Source organism: Semicossyphus pulcher, unplaced genomic scaffold, assembly GCF_022749685.1.
Source record: "Semicossyphus pulcher isolate SPU_LCO1_2020_fin unplaced genomic scaffold, fSemPul1.0.p SCAF_16, whole genome shotgun sequence".
NCBI classification, from domain to species: Eukaryota; Metazoa; Chordata; class Actinopteri; order Labriformes; family Labridae; genus Semicossyphus; species Semicossyphus pulcher.
In genome coordinates, this window is record NW_027211670.1 from 15,595,149 (window position 1) to 15,614,869 (window position 19,721).

General features: G+C 39.7%; 1 protein-coding gene across 1 annotated transcript in view; it reads right to left on the bottom strand.

The window, feature by feature from the left end:
* Window positions 1–389: 389 nt before the first annotated feature.
* LOC138593169 (rho-related GTP-binding protein RhoN-like) overlaps window positions 390–19,721 on the bottom strand; it is a 38,657-nt gene continuing 19,325 nt past the window's right edge. Inside the window, exons 3-5 of the mRNA XM_069664055.1 lie at window positions 11,394–11,503; window positions 5,055–5,189; window positions 390–1,403 (exon numbers count right to left, since the gene is read on the bottom strand). Coding sequence (XP_069520156.1) covers window positions 1,149–1,403; window positions 5,055–5,189; window positions 11,394–11,503 — 500 coding nt within the window. The 3' untranslated portion in view covers window positions 390–1,148. The remainder of the gene's footprint in view (window positions 1,404–5,054; window positions 5,190–11,393; window positions 11,504–19,721) is intronic.

Consider the following 19,721-nt stretch of genomic DNA (forward strand, 5'->3'; position numbering starts at 1 on the left):
CGAATGGTTTCACGCAGGAAAAACTGGAAGCCTGGTCACAAAATGTTTATCATTACATGTACGATTTGCGAGACAGATTATTTTTGCAGATTGGCTGCCTTGTGCAGATTAATGACATCATTTTTTATTTCCGCAACTTTATTTTCTCTTACTTTTGTGCTGTTGATTCAGTTCAGAAAACTTCCCTAACAGAGGGAGCTTTTTTTTTAAAGAAAAATGTTCATGTCTTCCTGAGAGAGCTGGAAACGACCGAGCTCTCTGCTCCAATGAGCTGAGTTACAGTGAGGAATATTCTGTCCAGGACAAAAGTAAAATGAATCACAGGTTTCCTATTGTACTTTTTAAGCACGATAATTCAGGATCCATGACAGTCACATGAGTAAGTTCCATATAAAATCTGTTCCAACACTCGGCAGAGCAAGTTTTTTATTTTATTATTACATGTACAACATACTGTAACAGTCATACCCTTTACTGCTCGTAATGACTTTACTTCCCAGTGTGCATTATTAGAACGATATTAATTTCACAACACTTCAGTATTATGTGGTCAGTGATTATTCAGATTTTAATATTAAAGCACTTGTGGTTTATGAAAATTAGTGTCATCAGCCCACATTTTTTTTTTTTCTTTGTCCAGATTTTCTTTTCAACTCGTCCTATGAAGTGAAACAGCAGAGTTAATTCATTCTCTGACATTTACGAATGACTCATAAAATTTTGCGTGCATCGTATTGTGCTTCATTTAAACACTTAAAGAAAAAGTAGCATTTCAAAACAGGAAGCAACATAAAAGAGGTCAACAGTTCCTATTGTTATTTTTTTCCTTATATCTCCAGGTTGCAAAACCTCCTGTTAGTGTCCATGACCATTTTTAGTCAATTGTTCAAGTAAAAGCGTTAAAGAGAAGTAGCTTTTCCCACAACAATGACCTCCCCTGATGAGAACACGGCCACACAGAAAGATAACAAGGAGAGCTTTGCTAAAGATGGACAAACAATTCCTCAAAGAACTCCAAAGGAAAGCATTCGTTCTGGTTTTCATCATATCGTCCTTTATGCAGTGCAAAGATCTGACAAGAATTCACCAATAAATTAAGTTCATGTGCAGTATGGTTTCGTGTCCATCGGCGCACACAGAATCTGGTCCTACATGAGCACGCAGCTTTTGGCCCGGTCCTTTCTGATGGCCGGAGCCTGCTCATGAATCTCAGTCCGGGGCGGCTGCTGGGAGACCCGCTTGAGGCCGCGACGTGAGCCAGCACGTTTGAGCTGAGGCCGATGGATGCGGGACACGGACGACAGGGTGGTGACGTGGAAAACATCACGGACGCTGTTCTCCGAGTACTTGGAGGTGCACTCTGCGTAGGCCACGGCACCGATCTGCCTCGCCAAACTAGTGCCCTAAAAACAAGACAAAAGAAAATATGGGTCTGTTAAGAGGACAGAAAGAGTAGCAAGCATTTATTGGTTATTTTTGGCCACTGGGAGGCAGCAAAGGAAGTTGCAACATATACAGGTAGCAGGTTGCCTTTCAGGAGAATAATTTGCATATTAATTTAGTGCATTGTTTAAGGCAACTTAGTTTTTACCCCCTTTTTTATCTCTGTTTTTGGTCTCCACCATCTCCTGAGATATATAGCTAGCTCCTTTGTTGCTAAAAGCTAGTTGCTAACTGTGAGTTTGCCAATTGGTTTGGGGCAGGAAGCATACATTTTGGCTGATTGATGTGGATACTGAGACTGAACCACAACCTCAAGGCTGTATACCCAAAACAATGAGCTCAATGGCCCTAAAATGCACCACAGACCTTTGTAGGTCCAGCAGGGACTGTACAGTATGGGGACATTTTCAGTTGCCACTTAAAAAACGAGTAATTCAGATTTAAAATACAAACATTTTCCCAGCCGTATGCTTCAGTTTGTGTTTGTTTGTTGTCTAAAAGCAGGTGACTCAGCAAGAGAGCTCCTGAGTGGTGGTACTTAGAGCTATGGCAGGATAATTGCTGTGTTTATGTGTTTAAAAAGGGACAGAGGGGTTGTGTTGTGGAAATGATGCTTTTTGCATTCTTGACTGTCCTTAAACCATGTTGAACCTCTTGGATACTGTATGAAGCTTTATGTTCCTAAATAAAGTGGAATATATGCATTTAGATAACACAGTACTGTGAGGGCATAGACTGTAAACACTTGTAGCAACAGTCTTTAGGAACATTCCCAAGAAGTTTATTATTATCACCATTTATACATGCTGCTACTTTATCCTTTAGTGGATATCTTACTGTTGCCCTTGGTCTTATACAGCAAAGTTTCCCCACTTAATAATATCCTGCACTCTCACAGGCTTCATCGCTAGCCGGGGCATACAGAAAAGCTAAGATACTCCACACAGCTATGAAATATTCAAGGCCTATCTGTGCAGCTGTAAAACTCAAGCGTAAAAGCTCTGCTTATTCCCAGCAGTGGTTGGCAACAGCTTAAATCTGGACTTGTTGAACTTGCATATGGCGCTTTAATTTTGCATACTCAAAACAACACCGACTCTTGGCTTTTGTGTACAGTGTAACAAGACTTGCGCATGAACTCTGGTGCTATCTGAATATTTCTGGAGTTTATTTTTTTTCGCTCTCTCTTTTTGGAGTTCGTCTTCAATTGGATTCATTAACTTGGTTGGCAATAAAACTTCCACACACCGTCTTTCTGACAGCGTAGGTGTTCAGCTATCAGTGTTAGAGATTTTCCATAAAGAGGGAGCATCTAGCAGCTGGATGTGGTAATAATAATCCTTCTCTATGAAAAAATATTAAAGGCCTGAGATGTGCTTCCAGGGAGGCTGCATTATTTTTGCATTAATGGAAACGTTCCAACACTTCATGCCTCTTTCTGACAACCTTAAGGCGATTACAGCAGTAGTCACACAGTCGATGTGCGGTTCATTCTGGTGGAAGCGCTTCCCCCTGGGGATCACATCAGTTGGTCAAGTGGCTGAAAGGTAAAGCACCAGTTTGTGGCTGTTTGCAGTTCAGTCCTTTGGACCTTTAAGAAATAATGTAGGGATATATTTTCAGCTCAGCTCAACTTCAACCTGTGTTCTATTTTAAATGTTTTTGTGCTTTGATGTTTTTTTTTAAAGAGATTTAGGGCTCTCTTGTTCAACACTATAAAGCTGATGGTTTCCTCTGTTGATGAATCTCTCTATGATCACACATGAAAACAAGTAATTTAAGCGATGTAATGCCATTCATCATATTTACACAGCAGCCATTTTTCTGTGTCAGTACGCTCAGGTTGAGATGCCAAAAGGTTGTTATAATGTTGTACTGCTGCATTGCAGGTAAAGGTGGGAATCTGACTATTTATATTTATTCCACCGCTTGTGATCGATCAGCAACTGAAAAGAAAATGAATAGTGAAAATCTGAAGGGACATCAGGCCTCATTAAAAGGGGGGGAAAAAAAATTGATAATCCATTAGCTAACATTAGACAGCTAGCTTTTGCGTTTAGCCTCGACCGAGCTTGCATGACCCTTTGAAAGCATGATACAAGATAGATAGATAGATAGATAGATAGATAGATGTACTTTATTTATACCAAACTGGAAAACTGTGGTAACAGTAAAGGTCTAAATTGCTAGCGTACATTACCATGACCTAGATAAAATAATCTAGCTAACAGTAAAGTTAGCTAGCACTACCATTTGTAAAGGTTTTGAAAGCATGATGGATGGATGGACTATGAATCCCAAACTGGAAAATTGTGCTAACAGCAAAGTTCTACATTTTTAGCTAAAATTACCATGAGCTACTTAATATAAGATAGCTAACAGTAAAGTTATCTAACATTACTGTAAGCTAGCTTATGTTAGCTAGCTCTGGGTTATTTATGGTAAGGGTAATGTTAGCTAGAAAGGGGTTGAACGCATAAGTTAGCTGTTGTGATTTTGTTGGTAGCGGATAAGTTATCAAATATGTTGTTTAATCTTAAAATATGATATTTGTCTTTATGTTTACTATCCCTTGTCTTTGCAGTTGTCAGATTCCCTGTGTTTTGCAGTTAGCAAACCTGGAATACAGCAGTACAACATTATAACAGCATGTGAGCTTCCCAACCTAAATGTGACTTCAGGGGAAAATTGCTGCCATTTAAAAAACAAAACAGGACGTGCATTGAGATGAATATTTTATGTGTTTCTGAGTGAGGACTTATTTCAGCCAAACAAGGTAAAAGTGGCCTCACTGTAGTCTGTAGTTGGGACAGACTGAAAGATTCAAAGTTGAAACATTGCTTCTGTCAAAGTTTCAGGAAGATTTATTTGCAGTGATCAGATGTTTCTGTTAAATTGGAGATGAATCACTTTATGTAGAGAAAGTAATCTGAGATCTTGATGGACCAATTTTGATGCCGTTTCTGACAGGAAAATGAGAGTGGTTACATTTGCTTTGTCGGAGGTATTGGAAATTATTAATATGTTGACAAAAGGCTGCCAAGAAGCAGGAATACACATTTACATGAAAATAGGCTATTAAAATTCATGCATGCCACTGTTCATCGCTCCAAGACACAAACAAAACAATTGCATTATCGCACATCCGGCTGTTGGTCTGTATCTTTGTTCAGTCCCGTCTCTTTTATCCACCTTGTGTTTCCGTCTTTGTTACAGTTATGATCTGAAGCAAATGTCATTTTCAAAAGTTTTGTTTATGTGCACAAGGGATGAAAGTAATGGGTGTCATTTGTCTGGGATGATGCTTTTAAACTTGTGCGTTAATCAGTGTTACTACAGGCAAATGAAAATCACTGCAGCGGAAAATTACAAAGGAGTGTACGTTCAAAAACACAAATCAAGCGTGTTCCAAGTATTATAATGTCTTATAAGTCAAAAAAAGACTCTTCAGGTCTGCACACATGTCAAGTGATGTTGAATGTTGTTAGGTTATATCAACGGGAACAGCAGTTAATTTCAGGCTGGCTTTGACTCTGTTGATTGCAGATGTCGGATTGGTTTCAATGATACAGAAAATTATCCCCAGCATATATAATAGATATTTTCCTCACCTGTTCGTGTGTGACAGGAATAAGTCTGTGTTTGGAGAGCTCTCTCAAGACGTTGAGGTCCGTCCTCATGTCCAACTTGCAGCCGACCAGCACCACTTTGGCGTTGGGACAGAACTCCTGCGTCTCACCCTGCCACTGTGTATCACAAGACAAACAGGTCTGAGTCAGTGCACAGGATTGTTAGAAATGAACTACGGCTCTTACTAAGGATAATGCATTATGTTGCCAGAAGTGTGAGGACACAAGAACAGAACAGTCATACAGTATGTAACTGTTGTAAATTACAATTCAAAACCATTAATGTGTTTGGCAGCTAAAGTTTGGTGATAAATCTGGCGATGTGTGTTCAAATCATCCTAAACCACTGGATATGTTTTAAGGGAGTCAGGGAGTTAGTAAATTAATTCCTCCCAAAACTGTTGCCAAAAAGCTAGAATCACAACTTAGAAAAAACATTAAGCATCAGTATTAAGACGGTGAAACCAGTGGAACGACAGGACTAAGTGCAAACCTTGGAAAATAACAGTCTATATCTATTAAGTTCATTTCATAAAAGATCCCTTTACCCCTGAAACAGCTTCTTCATATAGCATTGTTTGTTAAACAAAGTAATTTTTCACCTTCCAAATTTGAAGTCTTGAAAACTTTGGCTGTTGAATCAGTTGATTGAGAACATAAACAATTGTTTTGTTTTGTTTTTTTCAATTAATCACAAAGCGTGTTGCTCTGGGCGCTTGTCCCATATACAGAGGCTACAGTCCTCGGTGTGGCAGCCCTGGGTTCAACTCCCACCATCGGCCCTTTGCTGCGCATCATCCCCACTCTTTTAAAAAAACAAAAAACTTATCCCACCTAAACTTAGTGTGTTGACGCGGTTTCAGACCCGGGAGGACCCACTTATAAATTGTCTCTTTTTTGATTGCCAGTGGAGTATACTCCTTTTGGTGTCTTTTCTGCTGCGTTACCGTCTTACGTCACAAATGCCCCTGAAACAGGGTTACTAAACAGTGAAGATGTTACAGTGGTTAGGTCTTTATTGTATCTATTACTCATTCAGTCTGTTTATTAAACCCGGCGCAACAAATTTGGAACAATGTTCGAGCGCTGCTCAGACTGAGACGGCGGAATTTGTAGCTGAGATGACAAGGAGTCACAGAAGTTAACGGTGGAGCATAGCATCCAGAGAGGGGGCAGAGATTAGCGTGTCGACACTGGTTTGATGTTCCCATAATTGCTGATCAGAGCTGAGGCAATAATTACCCGGGTCCGAATGCCGAGTGTAACCTTGCCCATTAAGCAAAAAAGCCTGGTGTTAGTGAGTTTTTTGACCAGTGGGAAACAGCTTTATAATCCTGGTACATTTAATTTAACCTTTTTTTTTTGCTTTTACAACTATTAACAGCAATTATTTCACAAAACGAACACGACATTTCTATTCAAACCATCATGATGATTCAGATTTCAAAGAAAATGCTTGATTCATGACATGCTGCTATTATAGGGAGACTATATTAATATAATTCTTTAACCCTTAAACCGCTATATATTTGCTGCCCTTTTTAACTTCCAAAAGTTGTAAAATCCTGCTACAAATGAGTATAAATCACTGTTTCTTTGTGTCTGATAAGTTGGACTTCCTGGTTAATATTTCACCTAGCCACGACACGTCCACACCCCCACATCTCTTAAGCATTTTTGACGCAGTACTTTTTCCAAACACAACTTAAAATATGGAAATACACTGATCTTTTAGGCCCCGTTCAGCACATCATTCAGCACATTACATCTTAAAAACATGACTTCACTTAACAACAGCTGACCTCATATGAAAGATACAAAACATGGAATGAAACAATACAGCTTTTATTTTAGCAACATGAGCTCACAACATCGTGACACTCTTAGTCATAATCACCGGATGAAGACAGAAAGACAGACACAGACAATACTCATTACAGCAGACTGACATGACTCAAACTATTAAAGTCTTTGTCTGTGCGACTCCGGTCATTATCTCCTCACACCACGGCACAAGCAACCGCTTCGCACACTTGCTCCGTTTGTTCTCCTTTACAAAGAGATCTGTTCTGCTGAATGTATGCGTCTCCGCTGTCAGGGGTTCCAGTGTGTTGTGCTGTCGTGCGGACTGAGCTGTTGCCTTTCAATAGGCCCATCCGTCGAACAGTACGCAACTAGTAATGAGCAGCAATTTAGATGAGTCACAAAGGAGCCATAGGAAGAGCAGCCTATTGTTTGCGTTAATGCTAAGATTAAGTGAGAGTTTTGTCTGCGATAAAGAGCAGAGTGAGAGCTGTCGGAGCTGAGAGTGTGGTAAATCAAAAGAGGACAATAAAGGCTGAAGATTTTTAATAACTTCAGCTGGCTGGAAACTGCACTTTTAAGACTCACTAATCAAAACAACCTGGAAATGCTGTAGCTGTCACTGAGGGCACTGAGTTCATGCCCTCTGTAATGTGTCTTCCAATTAAGGGAGGTTTAATGAAGTGAGAGGTTTACATTAGGATTACACAGATGTTACGCATGCTGAGTTTTTAGGGCTGCTTCTTATATTTTTAGCCATGCTAGCAGTGTGAATAATGGGGTGATGATGTTGGCTTGTGCACCATTTTGATACATTCACACACACACACACACACACACACACACACAGCGTGAATTGTTATAACTTTGGAAAACATTTCACTTTTCATCAAGCTCCATTGGCTCCAAAATTCACTCCATTAAATAATTTGATTTATCGCTAATAAGAAAATGTGAACAACCTAGGCTAAGATAGGCAAAGTGATGCATGTAAACATTAAACCTGCTAAACGTTAGCTTGTTAGGATTGTCATTTTGACCCTGTTAGCATGCTGATGTTAGCATCACAGTGCCAAAGTGCAGCCTCACAAAACAGCTAGCATGGCAGTAGAGTCTTTATCATGTTTAGACAGTATCTTACAATGTAGAAAATAAGTAAAAAATTGAATTGCTTAAATTAAATCAATTTGAACAGTTTAACACAGCAACCACAATCATCTAATGTAATGCGAAGGGTGGGAAGCTCAAAAGCTGTTGTAATGTCATTCTGCTGTGTTGTAGACCTGTTGACTTCAACTGTTACAATTACGATTACTACAGCCTTTATCATTGCTATGCTTCTCTCACTAATTCATTAGTTGCTAATCTTTACACTAGTGTACCACTATTATTGGCATTGTAACCATCAGTATGTATGACCTGTTGCTGTTGATGTAACAAGAACATATGTTGTTGTTGCTCTCTTTGCCTGTCTCTATCCTGCATCTCCTTCTATCCCATTTTCGGCCCATCCAGTCGAGGCAGATGGCTGTTCAACATGAGGTTCTGCTCAAGGTTTCTGCCTGTTAAAAGGAATTTTTTCCTTGCCAATGTTGCTAAGTGCTACTCATGGTTATTCATGTTGGGCCTCTCTTTTAATAATATGACAAAGAGTAAGTCTAGACCTGCTCTTTTTGTAAAGTGTCTCGAGATAACTGGTTATGATTTGGCGCTATACAAATAAAATTTGATTGGATTTAGGCTGTTAGGTGTGTACATTTAGGGCATCTAATTAATTATCGTTTCACGTCAAATTTATGACCAGTTAGCTACAACCAGATAGCTAACGGTAGCTAACATTAATATTACCGTTACCTAGGAAGTGGCTAGCTAACGTTACAGTTTGGTAGTGTTAGGGAAAATAGCAGAAGTGTAAATTCTAAGCTAATGTAACTTTAGCCCGGAATGTACTTGCTAGCTAACATAACTTTAGCTCGGAATGGAGCTACTTGCTAGCTAATGTGATGTAAGCTAGGAATTGTTCTTTATACAATTTAATACTACAAATGTCAGAGCAGAGGAGGCATTGTAAAATGATCTTATTTGTTAAATCTCTCAAAATGTTCTCTAAATCCAAGAGGTGACTAGCCAAACATTTCTGAGGTGGGTTGAGTTGCATTGGGGAAGAAGTTAAACTCATGACCTATTTCTGAAACATTGGCTTAAGCTCATGAAAACCATAATCATCATTTATACTGACTGGCTACAGGGTGCTGTATTCACCTATCCAGAAATAGTGGTTGGTAAAACATATGTTTACAATTATAGACACTTGAGACACATTAGGCAGTGCTGTTTGTTTGAGCTTGTTGGTCAGTCAGCCTCTCCCGTTTGTGCTAACTGCTCCTTTCCTTCATGAGGATTCTGTAATTTGCAGCCTTAAAGGTTGGATGTACAATGTGCAGCTTTCATCATTTCCTTCACAAATAAATTTAAACTTCAAATAGGCAGGACGACAGAAAAAAGACAGAAAGAATGTGATGCAAGGTTGCTCGCCGGCTGCTCGTCAGAAAGTTCGAGAAAAAAGAGAAAAGGTGAGAAAATGTCGCCGGCAGCAAAGCAAGGGGTTGAAGCGTAAAAAAAAAAAAAAAAGGGTGATAGCCGGGATAACATCTTAGGTTGGGTAACACTCTGACATGGGACATTTGAATGAGAGATTGGACTGAAGAGAATAAAGGATACAAAAAGCATGTGATAAGGACTGAGGAGGTATTTTTGTAGCTTAGCAGCCCTGAGAAAGAATAGTCCCTCTTAAAAGAAAATTGGAGGAGCAGGAGTTGGTTAGGCGGACGGCTTGTCAGAAATGGCAGAAGAAAAAGCTGTGTATACTACACGAGGGTTATTAGAGAACAGAGGCTTGTGGATGGAAAATAAGCTACAAAGAGCATGACAATGTAAATGGAGACAAGATGGTACATCTCTATACTTAAGCACTTATGGTAGATAGGAAAGGATATGTTATTTGTTTTGCCTGTGAATAGAGGGACCCTTTAACGTGTCACTTTGGCATCCTGTGCATGCATTGTAAGATCAGTTTATTCACCACTGCTACTGAGGGTCATCTAATAAGGTCAAAGGTCAAGTTAGTTCTCAAGTGGACCCCCTGTACTTGTGAGAATTTGTCCACCATAGAAGATGTGTGTTTTGTTTTGTCTTGTATTGATGATGTCATTGATGAGTGATGATCCCGAGTGCAGGAATGTCGGTGGGCTGAAAGGTCAAACGCTCACATTTGAAGTTGATAACTCGCATGTTCATCAGACGTGAATGACAGTTAAGACTTATCGGTATCTGAACTACAAGTGCATCCAGAAAATGTTGCAGAAAAAAGAACCAAACAGAAAAAATTGCAGGACGCTTTTCAGTAAAAGCAAATTTTCTTTGTTAGAAGAAAGTTATAGCCTTACAGGATAAAGTCAGATTATCCTCCCACTGTCCTCCTTTATGCAAAAATGTCTTCAGAAGCTCAGCCTAAGCTTATTTTGAGGCTTCAGCATCCTGAGTTAGCTCAATTTATGAAGCCCTTTTAGTAAATAAGTCCTGCAGAGTACATTGCAAAGACAAAGCATCAGCTACACAACTAGCAGGACAAAGATACAGACCTCATTTGGCTAACTCAGACTGCAACAGCCTCATGCTATCTTTTGCTGAACTTATAATATCAATTCATCCATCAACAATGTGTAAAGTGTTTTTTGTAAAGATGAACCTGCAGGTAATTATCATCCCAATTTGCAGCTGCTACCTGCTTTACAGAGTTTAGTTGTATGTCTAAGCTAATTGTGCAGCGGCTAAACCGTGAGGCTACAGAGGCTATAGTCCTCAATGAAACAGCCCCGGGTTCAACTCTCACCCTCGGCCCTTTGCCACGCCATCCCCACTCTCTCTTCCCCTGTTTCGGACACTATCCACTGTCCTCTCTCTCTAAATAAAGGCATAAAAAAATGTATGCTTCCTGCTTGGCCTTAAACAACAGACAGAAAAAGTAAGCCCCTGGCTGGTAAGAGAAGGGGAGCATTTAGAAGTAAAAGAGCAGATTCCTTGGCCACTAGAATCAGAGATTAAAATATGAATATTGGACTTGTTTTTTGCCAGACAATCAAAAAAAACGACTTAGAATGAATAAAAATGTAAAAAGCACTGGATGTGATAATAGGCACTTAAAACATCAACTTTAATGGTGGTAACATGTCAATGCTGTTAACAACTTGTTTCCCTTAGCCCCAAGTGGCCAAAAAATACGACTTTAGATATTGCTCTTTACTTTGCATGCGAGTATGCTATGAAAGAACTGCTTCATGGCCAGTAGAGAGCAGAGAAATGATTGCAGCAGCCTTTAGTGTACTTGAGTTATGTAATCAGAAAGACTTCAAATATCAGAGTCCATTCTTTAAGGCTTCTCTGTAGCTTGATGTCCCGAGACAAAATGTACCTTGTAAAGTGTCACTCTTTGTTCTTGTCTGTTAATGTCACACTGACCTTTTTCAGCACGCTGTCCAGTGTTTCCGGACGGCTGATGTCGAAGCAGATCAGAACAGCGTCCGCGTCAGGGTAAGCTAACGGCCGCACATTGTCGTAGTAGGCTGAACCTGTGGGCGAAAAAACACACAGCCATGACCATCGTCTCCAGGTGGATGTAATTCACCTTTCAAAAAAAGTTACTTTGCTTTACTAGAGAGTTAACTTTTCTATCACAGAGTGAGTCATTACAGAGCACCTTCAGATGTAATAACTATGATTAAATGTAATTACCATGAACTAAGCCACTCTGCGGATGACAATGAGTGGGTGTGATTCATGGTTTTCGAAAGTGCAGAGGCCTCGACCACAAACCTTCGTCTGTTCGTCTGACGGTCTTGAATGAGCCGACAGACGGACGTGTGACAGTGATATAATGACTGGCTCACACAAAGCGTCACCTGGTATTTCGGAGTGGCATGTTTTTTTGTCGGGGGCCCGCGCTGAATTGAGCATTGTGACCTGGGCAAGAGGACACATTCCTATCTAGAGGGGACAACATTCCCTCTGCGTTTCCCTCTTTGTCTACGACACTACGCGCTTTTGTCACCCAACACAAGGCTTTGGACACTTCACTAAAAAATGTGTTTGTCAGAAAATTCCCATAGAGCACCAATGAATTGAAGTCGCTGCTAGACATATAACACCAACAGGAAAACACGTCTCACAGACTGAAGTGTTTTTTTTAAAAACCACGCTAAGCTAAAAACAAAACTAAGCTAAATGTTCAAAGGCCCATGTGTTAACTAATCAAAAAATGTTTGGAATATGTCAACAAAGTACTTTTGAGTATCTTTTTACATTAAAAAAAGAAACCTCTCTTGCCTAGTAGAAAAATAAAACATATTTTTGATGACTCATCATGCAATCTGAGATGTACAAATTCATCCAATAGGCTACTGTTAGCTTGTTAGTCAAGCTAGCTAATGGAGGTAGTCGTAGGTATGACGTATATTCGGTCAGCAAAAACTATTAATTATCATGTGAACAAATTTATTTCACATATGAGGGAGGCAAGTGAAGGTAAACAGATGCACAGCTCATAATTTCTGTTGTTAGCTGACGAGTCATGCTAGCTAACTAGCCATTTCAGTTTTTTAACAACCTTCGAATTTGTAATTTTGACCACTTTTTACTTGATGTAAGAAGAACTGCTGCTTCCTAGCAGAGTCCAAGTTGAAAAACAGCAGTTAGGCTAAAGGCTACTTGATATCTGTACAAAATGACTGATAAAGAGCAAGGCACAAAATTACTCCAACATAATTGTTCATAAAATAAAATATAGTGCAATACATAGTCTGGACAACAATTATTATAGTCAAATTCTGAATGTTTTCACTTACCACCAGATTACATGGTAAAATGGGATTTGCTAACAACCTGTCTTGTGTTGCTCACACATTTTCAGCAGTTAAATCAGTGAGTAAAATGCAACTATAACAGATGACATGTGGGCCAAAACCACAAAAATAAAAAGGATTTTTCTTACAATATCCAAATTTGATTACATAATATGGAGACCTCTGGAGGGCAGAATACAGGTGCATTATGTGTGCCCCAAAAAGCAGACGTATTTACCCCCAATGTGTGTCGTGCTGTCAAAGTCCTGCCCTCAAAGCGAAACGTGCTCGAACACGTGTACTGCTTTGGTCAAAAATGTCAAACTAAAGGCCACAACCGATTTTCCCCTGTCTCTGTGACTGATTCCTGCTTCTGGCTGTCACACAAACTGTATTCACGCACACACACATCTCTGTTTCACTTTTTTGCTTTAGACTTTTTTGGTGCAGATGAAGTCTTAAAATTCACAGGAGATAGGAATGATTGATTCAATGAAAGACGAGGGGGGCACTTGAAACAGAAAGTGTATCCGACAGTCGCCACAAACCACCTACAGGTCTCTGTCACTGAACAGAGTCACACGTCAACACAGAATAAAAAATACTTGGTCATATCGTTATCAAAAATATTCAATATAGTCAAATAGTCAAATCTCTAAATCTCTTAATCGTCCTCTGTGTCTCTCTTGTTGTGTAAAGCAACACAACATCTTCATCTCAGCCCACCTGAAGCCGTACAAACTGTATTTATGAAATACTGCTGGCCTAATCTGTGCAATAGGATGGGATGCTGTAAAAGAAGTCATTTTCAGAGCTGCTATGTAAGCACTTTTGAAAGTACACCAGGACTATATAGGCTACAACTGCAGAGTCAGTATGTTTTGTTCAGCAGTTATCATTAAAACTTGGGTCGACTTTTTCAGAAGACTTAAGAATATGATGTTTTTGCACACATACCTGAAGTTTCTTTAAAGTACAGAGACAACCGATATGAAAGTGTTGACTTAATTCTGCATTACCCGTAAGACAGACTGGCACAATCTGCACGGGAATATCTCTAATTTGGTGAATATCAGTGACGGCAAACTGAGCCTTTTTATTATCCAAGTTTTTGAATCTTCAAATATCAATATGGTAATAAGATGTCGGGGACCGGTATAATTGCGATATTAAAAAGTGTCCGTTAAGTTTTCTCATAAACAAAGTTTCTCTTCACTTCCCGTTTAAAAAAAAATACTTCAAGTGCTGTCAAAATTAACACGTTAATTTTTGCGATTAATTTCAAATATTTAACGAGTTAAAGAAAATAATGAAATTAACACAGCCTTCTGCTTCCTGTTGCAATTCCTGTCAGTGTTGCCAATTTAGCGACTCTCTCTCGACTCTGAACTTTTTTCTTCAAATTTAGCATCTTTTTCAGACCAGTGAAATATATTATATTGTAATTCATTCCCATGTATGCTGCTCAGAGTAATCGCAGTTCACGACTGCGCAACAGCTCCGAGTTGCTCTCTCTCCTCTCGTCCCGTGCGCAGCAGCACTGCGCAGGCAGTCAGGTGCGGGGCTGGCCCGGGGTCAGCGGGCAGGAAGAGGAAAGCGGCCAATCGGGCAGCTCACTCGCCGCCACACAGAACCATCCTGGCTAAAGATGGATAAGGACAGTGATGGTTTTGAAATCCAACTGGCACTTATAGGCCTGGGTTTTGTAATTATTTTTTTTAGTACATAAGAAATATGCTTTCAAGCTGACAGTTAATTTTGATGGCCTTGAGGGTTTTATTGGACATCTGTGGTTCAAAGAAGATAATCTGTCTTTAAAGTTAAAAATATGCTATAAAACAAAAGTATTTTAACGTAATTAAACTTATTTTGTGTTGTTTCTGCATTAATTTGAATATTCATTTTTACAAGCTTCAGTCTTAAGAAGAAAAAAGCAATTAATCACAGCAAATTGTGCGATTAATTAGTAAATTTCTTTAATCGATCGACAGCCCTACATTCAACACGTTTCTTTGTCAAAAAAAATTTAAGCGCTGATTCTTATAAAATGTTCACACTAGTATTTTTTAGCAACGTTTACTAGCTCCTAGTCTTCCTCTCTGCCTTTGCTGACAGAGTTGTATGCCTTAGCATGTTAGTAACATGTATGGGCATGTTTATGTGTCCCTGGAGGCATACATGATTATAAACAAAACAAGGGCCCACACTTCAAAACATTGCTCCATAGCGCTCCTAGTGGTCAAAAACAAAACAGGGTAGCTTTAAATTAGATACTTTAAAATTGATTCTTAAATACATCAACATAAAATGGAGAAGTTATATTATTTTTATGGAAATTAAATTAGTACTCAAGCACTTTAAATATATTTTGTCAAGAGAAAAGGCTGAAAAAAGATTAATTAAGAATAAAATGTTGTAAACAAGATTGTGTTACCCATTTTCCCATCACTTTCTTTCAGTGTTCTTAATATAAAACCTCCGTGTCAGACAATCAACTTTCTCCACAACTTCTCCCATGGCAGAAAGGAACAAACAGGGCATGTAGAAGAGGTATCAACAGAAACATCTCAGTGTAATCTCATGCTAATGTGAGGTACGCCCACTTCACTCTGCTCCGTCTCAGGATTGGCGGTGCGTTCGGAGAACGTGAGCTGTTTATTTAGCAGCCAGTCTATCAAGTTTAACAAATAGCTTTTCTCTGGTGTATTAAAGTTAGTTGGTGCTCCTTCAGCAGTAATGTAGTTCTTTGTTGTTCTGCCAAGTCGTCCTCTGTTCGGCCTACCTATCGCTGCCAGAATAAACAAGCATCAACACTCTCCTGAGATTGAAGTCTCCGTTCCAAAAAAACAGACACCTTTCAAAGCCTGCTTTGTATGAAAGACTTAATTAAGCTTTCAGAGGGCTTTTAATTTGTGTCATCAACTATCTGGGTAACACACAGGAAGTTGTATAGATGTTACAAATGTTCTTTAAAGGTATAGGCTTTGGTTTTTCTGTCCTGCCACTTGGTGCATCAGTTCAAACTCACTGCACTCCTCAGTGTTTCCAGCCGCAAAAGGCATTTACTGCAGAAAGACATATAATCCCACTGTACACTACTTGCTAAGAAAGAAATAACAGACAACTTTTACAACTAGTTGGTCAAATTAATAAAGCATTTAGCAGCTAATGAGACAGATCTGTTTAGTTGGTGGAGACCAACATTTATCAGCTGCGCCAGAAACACTAAAAGAATGCTAATGTTGCTAGATGTTTACACAGGCAACTTTATGCTAACAGGTTTGCCAAACAACTTGTTAATGAAAATTATGAATATACAGAATGTCAATATTGTATTAATAGCTTATTTCTGCTGAACTCTAGTGGCCAAAAAGTCACTCATTTCACATGATTAAAGTTGTAATCTCGAAGATCTCAGTTTCGTTCTCTTTGGCGGCACCTTTGGCGATAAACGGTAATTGCGGGAGCACACTTCCCAGATATCCAGACAGTGTCGCATGTGTGACGTCCACGGTCGGCTCCGATTGTAACTTGATTTTCCTCGCTGACGGTCGCTTTCCTTTTTAGACTGTTTGCCTTCATCTGAGCGTTGAGTTTGTTTCTTTTTCTTTGGATTTTCACTTATTTTTGAAGTTGTATCTGTAGTCGTCGATCTTTTCTTTGTTTGTTCAGCCATAGTAGATTACTGTTTACTCGCGACACTTGCTGCTTAGCTCCGTCTACCCTCTCTGGCAGACCAACCACTGCTTGTAATTTTTTCCCCAAAAAAGACACCCAGTTCATAATACTGCAGATGCAAAGGCTTTCATCAGTGGGCCATAGGCTCAATCACCGTTGTGTTACCTCATTCAGTGACAGATAGTGACTTAACAGACATTTATTTAAATAAAATCTTCAGTATTATTACTTTAAGTGAGTTGGAGCCAATTAGGAGCTTAGTTTAGCATAAGGCCGAAATCAAGGGTAAACATCTAGCCAGGCTCTATCTAACATCACGTCTGAAGCTTAGTATTAATATGTTTTAATATTATTTGTTCAGTGTGTACTTAAATGTAAAATTTTAACTTTAGCGAAAGAAGCTAGCCGCTACCCACTTCCTGTAGCATTCCAGGCTGAATTATCTAATTTCAAGTGATGGTTCACAAAAGCTTTATTGCCGGTAGTTCCTTTAATATCCCTTCTATATTCGCCTGCCGTTCTAACCGTGTCTACCGTTAGCCTTACCAATACCTTTTCAAAATAAAAGCATTGGTCTTTATAGCGACCCTAACAGGAAAAATATATAAAGCCTTAAGAAAAATACCTTCCAAAAGGTCATTTACACTTCCAGTCTTTGTGCTAAGCTGAGCTAATCGCCACCCTGCTCTTGCTACAAACTTAATGCACCAACATGAGAGGTGAATCAATACACTCACACATCTTTTTGAAAGAATGTTTATAAAGTAAATGTTTTTTAAATTCTCTATTTGATTTTAACAAGGGTCTAACATGAGCCGAATATACGGAGTGACACTCATCTTGGAAATTAAAAGCCTGAGATTACATCATTTCACATTTAATATTATCCTTTTATTATGTATGATTGACTTATAAAATATTTTTAATGTAAGAAATCAAGAAAGCAGTCATGCTTTATTCAAACGTCAGATATCTGCAGTGCTTACTTGACTTTTTATGAGAGCAAATTCACACTGACACACACACACACACACACACACACACACACACACACACACACACACACACACACACTCAGACTGCAGTGCGAGCCTCAAGGTTCCACGATGTCAACTAATCCATGTTCAGCACTCGAGCAGCAGCTAATGTGTATTGATCTGTGAGCTTTTTTGACCCTCCTGGGGACCTGTAGTATGATGCCCCTCATGGGAAGATTCCTGCTTGTAGCAGCAGCAGCAGCACCACGGCCCTTCAGCCCATCTGTCTCTGTCTGAAAGCCTATGATCGAGAACTAACTCAGAAAGCCACTCAGACACTGGAGTACTGCATGTTTTCTCCTCTCTCCAAGGACAACACAGGAGTCATTTTAAGTGTGTTACAGCTCATTTAGTTTGTTTTTTTAATGTATTTACTGGAAATAAATGCCTGTAAGGAATGTCAAATGTAGCGTCAAATTTCTACAAACGAAATCCGGATCACATTTAGGCACGTATATTTAACTTTCACTTCAATAGGAAGTGTCAAATGTGTGTTAAATGTGCGGCTGCTGTACAGCGTTTGACACAGTGACGCACGTCAGGCTGGGAAAAAGCAATGCCGTGCTGCGACTCCACATGGGGTTGTCATGCTTTTGATGTTTGAAGCTCACAAAAAGCTGCGTTCTCTTTCTTGTCACGTCTGTTTGCTGAGAACAACACGCTGCCGAGCGAGTTCTGTCCATACCCTCTTTTAAGTTTCTGTTATCCACTTGTAACGTCTTAGACTCAGTGGCTGTTTAGAGAGGTTCCCTCCATAAAACACTGTTACCTAAATGATATGCTTCAGGAGAGCTGCACGGAGCTCTTCACAGTAATGTGAACAAAAGAAGCAGCATTTAACAACCTGCTTTTAAAATGTAAATGCACAGGAGCTGGTCTTTAATCTGATTTAATGATATGGCACCAGAATGCATAACAGTAGCTGCCCGGTTTGTTTGACCTGTCCCTGGTTCTTACCTGAATAAGAGCCTTTAATTTTCCACACATAGGTTTATTATTAAGCACTGCATCTTTTTAATCACTGGACAACAATAGCTCACATTGGACACGTCATACGGACGTGCTTTTCTGGGGGAGTAGAGCGATTCTAAACCCAAGTGTCCATAGCTGAAAGTGACATATTCAAATTGCATGTTTTGTCTGATCAACAATCCAAAGCACAGATTCAGTTTCCTACCATATGTACAACAAAGAAAATGAAGCATTTGATGTTGGAACTAGAGAATTTTTGGCATTTCTCTCAAGAAAATGACTTTAATGAATCGAATACAAAGATTGTCTGAGATTAATTTTCAGATTTTCAACTAATCGAACATCAGATAACAAATTACCTTATCGTTTCCGCTCTGCCAAAGAGCTGACACAATGTGCCAGTAGGGGTTGCACATAGACTGGTCGCCATGTCAATGTCACTGCTGTGCGATGACGCCGTGTTCGAGCAAAGGATTGCAGTGCAATCTGTGCTCGCGGATGAAAGTCGCCAAACCAAGTGTGCAGGAGTCACTCGCCATGAGAGCATCGCAGTGGAAGCTTCAGGAACAGCTGATTCCACTGCTGCGACCTTTGGCCAAAGCTACTGAAATAATAGCTGTGTCTCAGTTCAGGGGCGACATCCTTCGAAGGACGCGGGCTACAAAGGATGAGTCATCCATAGCCTGTGTAGGCCGCTAAGGCCGAACTGAATTGAGTCGGTGTGCTCTACAGAGGATTTCCTGTTTGCGTCACCAGCTGTTCCCGCCCTTACCCTTTCATCACCAAACGCCGCTCCTGTCACCTAGCAACAGGGAGCTATTACAGCTTATTCTGCGATATGACAAAAGAAGCGCAAGTCATCGAAAGAAGAACACAAGTTCAGTCAGGGAGATTATATTGTGCATGTTGGTTCTACTGTTCAAGCTAGGTGGAAAACTAGCGAACATAACAAACATAACAGGACTTAACCTTTTATTTTAAAGATAATTTGTTTCAAGGCCCCTTTCATTATTTTAATATGTGTATCGCTAGCTATTCAATTGAGTCTAAACCAAAAACGTACACATTTAAAAGTGTATTCCTCGTTTAAGAGTCCGCCATCTTGCTTGAATTGCCACACAATGAATCTCGGGATACAATGGGCCGCGAAGGACGCACCCGATGGATTCTTTGTGGCCCGGGAAAAAGGAGGATGCATGTCGGCCGCATCTAAAAGGAGCCTTTAAAATTGGACGGCCTTCAACGCGCTGCTGTGACGCGAT